Here is an 8,755-nt window from a genome sequence, read left to right as displayed (position 1 = left end):
GGAGGTGAAAGTGAAAATGTTTTTCTTTGAAACAGAACTTAAATTCATATTCGGACAATGTGATCTTGTCTGTCATTCGTAATCCGGATTTACCAGACCAGAAAAGCTTAACCATGACTCTGCTTTACCAACTTGTATCAAAGGATTGTAGCTTAAAGGCTAAAACCGAACCAAGTTGGTTTGGTCTTGAAAATCAATTCAGTTCGATTCAGTCTAATTTAACGTGAATTAATTCAATTCAAATTTAAAACAAATTCAAATAAAAAAATTGACTCTTTTTTTAAACCAAACAGAGTTAGGCCGTATTCGGTTCAATTCAATTTAAATCTATGATTTTATTCAACTAAAATTTATAATTTAAATCACTAGTTTAAATTTGTAACTCAGTTCACCTCGTAACTCAGTTCACCTCGTAACTCAGTTCACCTCGAATTGGTGGTTTTGCCTAATAATTAATTGAAATAACATCGTTTTAACTTTTATCAATGAACTATAAATTCAAGTCATGAATTTAAATCATTTATTCAAATGAAATTCAACTACAAATTCTAACCATTATTTTGAGCTATGAATTTAAATTGAATTAAACTAAATCATATTTTATTCAAACAACTCTAAACTCGAATTGAACTCTAATTGAACCATTTTCTATTCATACTGAACTCAAACCAAGTGATCGGACTTACTCCGGTTACAATTCAAACTGACTGGTGAGAAATCTGTCAGTTATAATTTAAATAACAGCATCAAATTAATACATCCAAACAATCCTTCCAGGATGCAGCTGACTTTAATCGCGTGAGTGCTGCTTTTTATATCCTCACAAAACAGATTGTGTGCATCATGCTTCATCAACCATTCAACACACTCATTAGAAGCACAATGGCATATTGCCAGAAGATTATACCATTTCAGAAATGTTATGGTCAATGCGGAAAGGGGAGATCAGAGCTTACAGAGACACTACAACAATACCCTTATGAATATCGAGCTCAAAAGCTTTGTCAAATTAAAAATAAAAAATGGATACAGCTAGCAAACACATACATGATCACCGTCATGCTCTGTTACACAGGAATGCCCTCGAACAAACACATACAACTTCGGATAACATTGTTTTACAAATTATTGTGTTTCCATGGGCAAGGTGTTTCCGGCAAATCCCATCATCCTCTCAAAAGCTTGGCCTTGAATAAACAGCAACTCTCTTACAATATGGTACATGAACAAACATTTTTCTTTGGCGCTTCATCCACTTTCTTCTCTGTATAGACAAACAAATAGGACCATTGGCACAATAATTACACAAAACTACTTCAGGGTTTAAATTTGCATAAGGCTCATGCAACATTCCGAAGAGCACCAGGCAGAAATACAAGCAATGAAACAAAAATTTAACTGGCAGGAGCATTAGCACAATGAATACATGGAATTACCTGTTTTTGCTTTTGTTAATGGAGGCTGCACGACAACATGCATCGTGATAGCCCCTTTTGGAAGGTCATTAAATGGTGCTCTACACTGGCCAACAGTCTTATTGTTTTCCAAAATTTTTCCAGCGTTAATTAACTTGATATCATTGGCAGCCTTGGGTACAATCTTCTTGTCTAATAAAAGTCAGAATATTAGAACCATCTTAGTTAAAAAAATCAATAATCAGAAATCAGAAACAGTTGGAAATTAAAGTGGAAAACCAATATCACTACTGCTTCATAAGCCAATCTCTTACTCTTGCTTGCAAATAAGATTATTAAAAGCCAAAAGGCATAAATAAGACTATGGACTGGCTACATTATGTTATAGGTAAAACAAATCCGAAAATTCTCAGTGCAAGGAGTTGCAATAACAAAATAACTGAGTTTTTCACAAAGTGCTGGAAGCACAAAAAATCAACCAAAACTACCTTATCAAACTGTTATTATCTGACATGCTTACTTAGGTTTAGACCCTCTAGTTGTGGTTCAGAAATCTTAAAATATTCTGTTTTACAATGCATAATCACGAAGTTCTGTAATAAGATAGCAAATTGATATTAAATTTAGCCTAATCACCATTTGACCAAACCATCATCAATCAGTTTAAGGTATATGAGGCAAATCACTCATCCAAAAAGATGGCCCTTGAAGTTAACTGGAACACAAGGTTACAGACAGGGAACACAAGGTTACAGACAGGGAACACAAGGTTACAGACAGGGAACACAAGGTTGTGATACCACAAATGACCAACTAAACTATCAATGCAATCAAATTACTAATCAACTGGCCCAAAACTCATAACAAAAGGTCTACAGACCTTACAAAATACCAAAGAGCCAAAAATCACCAAAAGGGTATTGAACCACCAAAAAGAAAAGCAAGTGCATCCAAGAAGCCAAGAACAGAGGTATGTGTAAAGTGCTGCTTATTACACAGAATTCAAAAGCCCCCCTGGGCTGGGACCATGTTCTCAAGCTCCCAACTAGAAAATAACATTTTCCATGCAAGCCATGGACTCCAAATCAATTATAAAATTTACATGAAATAGGCTTTGCTCTTGTAGATGGAAAAAATTTATAGTTGTTATTACAAAGAGGACAGATTGTTCATATACACCATGTCATAGAGTTGACTGCATGCTACTTTGTAAAATCAAAATAATAAAAAGAGGGTGGCAAGGACATTCAGTTTGCCAGTGCAGTGATATTTCAGTGCAATAAGTTCAGAAGAATAAATAATGATTATGACTTCATATACACGTTCATTCAGTCCAAAAAAGGAACATATAAACAAAATCCAGAACTAAACTTCTTATGTAGAACAAAAAAATGCAACCAAAAATATAAATAGGAAAACTGTAACTATCCATTTGTATGTCCCTATGGTGCCTTCAGCATTATGCGAATCACATCATAAACTAGAATTCTAAGATCACTCGAACAAATTAGGCATCTATGAAGTACAAAAAACAGAAGCATGATAGAACCACATAAAAGCGAGGTGCACAATGGTTAGAACTGCTTTTTGATAGACTTAAAATGGAGTCTGGTTAAGGCAAAAATGATCGTATAAGTAAGAGTGGCCAGATGGACAATATTGGAAGTAATTGCATCCACAAGAAGCATGGATAATTCCTTAAGAGGTTAAGATAAAAGGAAAACAGCTCTGACGGCTTCATCATGTGGAATTAAAGACAAAGGCAATGCCAGTCAGGAGTAATCCGGTAAAATATGTACAAACGATGGGCAGACGAAGAGATTGATTGTCAAGTTTGAAAGAGTGGACCTGATAATCAATGACTGTTACAAGGACCTGATAATCAATGACTGTTACAAGGAAAAACAACTCGTTTAAAGGTAATCAGCAGTAAAACTTTCTTGTTCCCAATCTCAATCTATTTATTTGACATCTAAGTTTTTTATCCATTGAATGATTGAAAGGCACGTAAAACAAGAAGCACAGATAAGCATTACCAATCACATGCTTCTTATAAGGCAGGCTATTAAGGAGCACATGGAGTTTACAAATGTTTCATCGATAATACAAAACTATTACAATACAGATTACTCAATAGATTTCCAATTATGCTAAGGCCCAACCCCAATCACAGTATGCTTCATTTAACCTTGTCAAGAAAGTACACACAATTATAAATAAATCAGATAAAAAAGTTCTTGATAAGCCTCTTTATTATGCCCATAGCAAGTAGGCAAATATGCAAAAAAAAATAAACCCTAATTATTACCAATCATGTGAAATTTTTATCACAAATCAGATTACTATAGAAACCTAAGACCAAAATTAAATTCATCAGACTATCAAACACAATATTAAATTTTAACCTTTGGGCCACTCCGAAAATATTCTTTCTTTCAGCACGGCTACAGTTGAGGTTGGTGAGTAATGAAACGGACCAATATCTGATCCATCATACAACCGAAACTTCAGCTCTACCAGGTCGTCCTCCGGCATTTCACCACTTTCACTACCAATACAAAACCCTCAACAAGAACCCTATCCACGGCCTTCAACTTCAAAAGAATCAGCAAACAATCCACCACAAGAATCCCTATCCAATTCAACCCAAATCTACAATCATGTCAGCACCCTGTTTGTGCCCCATTAAAATGCAAGAAACTAATAAAAAAATCATGTCAAGACACTGGTATGCCAAAACACTTCTTTACAAATCAGGAAATTCCCCAACAAACTCCAATCAAACAAAATAATAGACTGTTTGATTCAAAGAAAACGCGACAAAGCAAAAACAAACCACAATCTCAAACCGACGACTTTAAGTTAATACTTAAGCAAAGAAAACGGGATACTCAACAACGGCTAACTAACAAACCAACCACCGAATAGTTCATCGTGAAAAAACAGCGAAAACATAATGGCTGAAATCAATTAGAATCAAAACATAACATTTGAAGGCCCAAAAAAAGAAAACTGTCAACAATTACTAAGCTAAGCATAAAACAAAATTTAATTTTTTTTTTTTTTAAAGAAAGTTACCTTTAGAAGACAACACAGAGTGAACAACAGAATCAAAAGGTTTCGGAGTTGTGAATCTTAAGAAACCCTAAATTACTTATACCCCGATTACCGTGTTCCGCGTGCGTGATTATGTTGGCAGGAGATTACGTTTACCCTTTTTTCTTCTTAATTTATTTATTTTGTTTTGAGATTTTATTTGGTTTGAATTTGTTCTGTTTCGTTCTTATCAAGTTTATTAAAGAGAGTGGGTAAGATTTCAGACCGAATCTTGTCAGTAAATAGCCCAGAAACTCACGACCTGGTGCAGTTGCTTTGCCGGTGAATGACTTTGTAATAAAGGAGTTTTGTTTCTCTGTTGCAAAGTCCACTGCATCCATATGTACAGAAACCAATTATGAGACCAAGCGTGTCTTTTCCTGCTACCTGGTGATCTAATATTGGCTGTTTTGAAATTGAAACAACAAAAGACTTTGACCAAGATTAATGGCAGAAATCTATGTGGTCGGTGACATAGATTTTGCATATATATATTTTTTTAATATATAATTTATATAGGTGTATTAAATAAATTTAAATTAAAAATAAAATAATATTTAATTAAATAATAATATATTATCAATCTATCAATATAAATATATTAAAAATATATAAATATAATATTACATTAAATTGAAATGGTTCAAATGTTGCCACCGGCAAACCCCACATGTTGTTTAAATGACACTAGTCATTGCCCTAAGGTTTTAACTGTTTCATATATTTGATTCAGTTTTAATTAAATACTTTAATTCGAATGAGATTCTTCGAATTAAAAAATATCATTGTTTAATTAATATAATAAAACCATTAATTGTAAATTATTTTAAGATGTACTCTTGGTTCGGGCCAATTCAATTGGGTATTTATTAATCTAAAATAGGCTACAGGCCCAAAAGGGTTTTTGGGCCCTAATGCTGCCCGGACATATTATTTTAATCAATTCGGTGCTCTGAATTTGTGTGAACACATACTTTATACCTATTTTACAGTAAATTACATTGTCCCACCCAAGGTTTTGCGTTAAAAACTCTTTTTCACCCCTAGTGAGTATAAATAATACTTTTCCGTTCAAAATTAAACTTTATTAATAAAATAACTATATTATTAAGAAATAAAAATACTATTATATCCCTACTATTTCATTTTTCAAATCATTATATAATTCTAAATTAACAAAAATTAAAAATAATCTTCTAAATATTCAAATTAGATAGAGTTGTTTTTATCATATAATTATATATTATGGATAAATTTAATTTTTAAAAATATTTTTTTTAATTTTTAGGGGATTATTAAACATTCGGAAAAGGTTTGAAGAGCTTCTGGATATATGTTTGTGTTATTATGTATTCACCAATAGTTTTAAAAATGATAGTGACATCCCCAAATAATTAAATAGAATATAAGCAATTATGAGTGTATATATTATATTATAATCATTAAGGTCAAATCGTAATTTCAAAATTTATAGAATTTGAAAATATTTCAAAGATTGATTTACAAGGTTTTGAACGGTTTTAAAGGTTCAATTATCATGTTTTACTATATTTGTATCTAACAATTTTTTTCAAAATTATTTAATAATAAAATTATTATTTTACCCTTATATCATTGGTTTTTAAAGTATAATTTGATTTTGAATGGGAAAGTATTATATGTCCCAACTAAGGGTAAAAAAATATTTTAGGCCAAGCCTTGGTGGGAAAATGCAATTTAGTCCAATGTCCATATTATAATGCATATGCGGGTGCTCGATGCAACATTCAAAAATGTAAAAGATACATAGACTTTCGGTTAGGGTTTATTTGATAATAATCAAAACATAAGAATATTCCAATTAAAGAAATCTTTTGGAAGGTCCAAAGGCCATCTCCTAATAATTGAATTTTCTTTTGATTTATTCAAGAGAATCGTGCCCATGATAAGCTTACACATTAATCAGATAACTTATATTTATCCAAAGTTTTTTTTTTATTAACTGATTCTAACAAATTAAAGTTTCATTATCTCTTTCTTTTTTTTATTTTAATAATTTTATATTATAAATAAAATAAATAATTAAACCATTGACAGATTAATTTATTAATATTAACTTTTTTTCGCAACAATATTATTCTAATTATAAAAGCAAGAGGAATCATACACATAAAATAAGCAAACGGTCAAAAAAATTATTCCCACTAAGGTTTATTGTATTCTTAAATTAATATTTATAAAATATTAAAAACTTAAATTCTTACTCGTGAATTATTAAATAAGAAAACGGTTAAAAGACTTTGAAATATTATATTTTTTATCTTAAAATTTATTTTTCTCTTTTTCGATATTATCTCAAGTTAGTCGTTTTTTCTCTTTCTTTTTTTGATTTATCTTTTCTCGACATTCATAGTTTTATGTAAGAGTTTAAATTTTTAATATTTATTGAATTGTAATTTTGGGATGTTACGGGCATGGGGTAGCAATAAGTTCATTGGCTTAAGCAAATTGGTAGGGCGATAGCATTCCTCTTTATGCGGAATTTTTTTTCTACGTGGCTACTCAGAGTCACGATGCCACTTCCGGAATCACACGTGTTAAATCAAATGGGGTGGACCATTCTGTACGGACAGAACGTCACTCAGATGGTGAAAGGACTACAAACAAGCTTCAGATCTAATCACCGACCGTTCATAGCTCATCTGGAGGGACTAGTTTAAAGTTGGCGGTTCTCGATGGATGTAATAATGTACGAGAGTGGGCGGCGATCAGGAGTACCATAACCGGATCTCGCGGCATCCACTGAACAAACATATCATCGCGGGGATTAATTCGGCGAAGTTTCCGGCGCAGAACCAGAAATTGATTCTTACCGGCTGGCAAAAACTGAGTTGTTAAAGGCTAGCTAGTTTCCACAGTACAGTTAGGTGAGAAAGAAAATTCCTTTCACTTGCAAACAAGAAAGTTTGGCTGTCTTTATGGTAAAAAATTAAACTTCGTTAAATGGGATTCTTTTATCACCTTTCTTTTTTACCTGTGCACGTAAATAATAATTAAAGCCTATGCAATTGATGTAATTCTGCTTCTGACTCATCCAAGAATCACAATTTTAAACTGGAGAGAAGATTATTTAAAAAAGATAGCAAGAAAAGATTTATAATTCTATCTATGATTATACAGAGGAGGGAGCAAATACATTTCTTTCAGGAGATCTGCACAGGAGAAAACAGAAAGCAAAACGGGGAGAAATAATCAACTCCTCTTCCTCTGTAGTTTCCTATATGAGTCTTTTTTTTTTTTTTTTGCCGTTTGTTGGAATTGTGTTATTGGAGAAGATGAATTATGAGGATGATCAAAGCCAAAGTGCGCCAGCTTCTTTGAGAAGAGGCACAAGAGTGCCATTAATATGAGAGGCCATGACTGTGTCCATGGCACCCACAAGCTTCCCGCCGATGAACACAACAGGGACGGAAGAAGAGGAACCACCCAGAAGCCTCATGAGAGCCTTCTCCATCTCTTTGCCTCTCGGGTCCTCATCCAGCTCGTGCACAGTCGGATTCACACCCATGCCGCTAAACAGTCGCTTGATGGCGTGGCACATGCAGCAAGAGCTCATGCTGAAGATCACCACCGCATTCTCTGACGCCAGCCTCTCTATGCGCTCCAATGGGTCGCCACCCACTGTTCTCGGTGGAACATATGAACTCAATGACTCGGTCTGGTAATGCATTTCCACAAACAAAAAGAAATGCAAAGGGTGATTCAACAAGAAAAGATGTAAAGAAAGTTAAGCTTTCCGTTGGTGAAGTTTGGAGTGAGAGAGATGAACAAACAGGGTTTAGTTGATACTTATAGAGGTGACCATACGAGAAAAAGGACTCTAGCCTATATAATATATATTCATAAGGTTGTTTATGTAAATAACAACACCCACTAAATTTGCCTTCCAAATAGTTGCAGCTTTAGTAAAAGGATTCCAAAGAACAACAGTGTAAGAATTCAATTAGATTTCTCACTTTTAAGCCATTTGGTCATGTTGGTATGTATCAATTTAAGAAATTTTTAATTTTAATTCGATTTAAATTAGAATTATATTAAAAAATTTTAACCTTAATCAAATCTTTTAGTATTCAAATTGATTTATCATACCCAGATTAACTTAAAATTATCTATTATTTTTATTTTCTTAAATATTTTTTAACGTTTTTATTTATTCACTAAATCACTGGAATCTACTATAATAAAACATATAATAATATATTCTT

The 8,755-nt window shown here is 32.7% G+C and overlaps 2 protein-coding genes across 4 annotated transcripts; both read right to left on the bottom strand.

Annotated features, from left to right (window-relative positions):
- Nucleotides 1-871: 871 nt before the first annotated feature.
- Nucleotides 872-4,780, bottom strand: LOC123224146 (membrane-anchored ubiquitin-fold protein 4). Of its 3 annotated transcripts, none has more exons than XM_044647699.1 (4): nucleotides 4,494-4,780; nucleotides 3,821-4,047; nucleotides 1,437-1,607; nucleotides 872-1,264 (listed from the first exon to the last, which is right to left on the bottom strand). In XM_044647699.1, the coding sequence occupies exons 2-4, from the start codon at nucleotides 3,948-3,950 to the stop codon at nucleotides 1,209-1,211; spliced, it is 357 nt and encodes a 118-aa protein (XP_044503634.1). In that variant the 5' UTR covers nucleotides 3,951-4,047; nucleotides 4,494-4,780; the 3' UTR covers nucleotides 872-1,208. The 3 variants fall into 3 exon arrangements, with proteins under 3 accessions (XP_044503634.1, XP_044503637.1, XP_044503635.1); XM_044647702.1 differs by having other exon boundaries at nucleotides 3,821-4,086; nucleotides 4,494-4,760; XM_044647700.1 differs by having other exon boundaries at nucleotides 3,821-4,067; nucleotides 4,494-4,759.
- A 2,847-nt stretch (nucleotides 4,781-7,627) lies between these two features.
- On the bottom strand, nucleotides 7,628-8,307 carry LOC123224495 (glutaredoxin-C5-like). Its single transcript, XM_044648177.1, has one exon. The coding sequence runs from the start codon at nucleotides 8,218-8,220 to the stop codon at nucleotides 7,843-7,845; it is 378 nt and encodes a 125-aa protein (XP_044504112.1). The 5' UTR covers nucleotides 8,221-8,307; the 3' UTR covers nucleotides 7,628-7,842.
- Nucleotides 8,308-8,755: the final 448 nt, after the last annotated feature.

Source organism: Mangifera indica, chromosome 8 (assembly GCF_011075055.1).
Source record: "Mangifera indica cultivar Alphonso chromosome 8, CATAS_Mindica_2.1, whole genome shotgun sequence".
Taxonomy (NCBI): Eukaryota; Viridiplantae; Streptophyta; class Magnoliopsida; order Sapindales; family Anacardiaceae; genus Mangifera; species Mangifera indica.
Note: the sequence above shows the minus strand (reverse complement) of the source record. Positions and strands in the feature narration are given on the sequence as shown.

Excerpts from the sequence above, each read along its gene's own strand:
- LOC123224146 (XM_044647699.1), bottom strand. The coding sequence starts at position 3,950 with ATGCCGGAGGACGACCTGGTAGAGCTGAAGTTTCGGTTGTATGATGGA. Across the intron at positions 1,608-3,820 it reads ATTTTCGGAGTGGCCCAAAG|ACAAGAAGATTGTACCCAAG; the intron begins GTTAAAATTTAA and ends GACTTTTATTAG. Across the intron at positions 1,265-1,436 it reads ATTAACAAAAGCAAAAACAG|AGAAGAAAGTGGATGAAGCG; the intron begins GTAATTCCATGT and ends TTGTCTATACAG.
- LOC123224495 (XM_044648177.1), bottom strand. The coding sequence starts at position 8,220 with ATGCATTACCAGACCGAGTCATTGAGTTCATATGTTCCACCGAGAACA.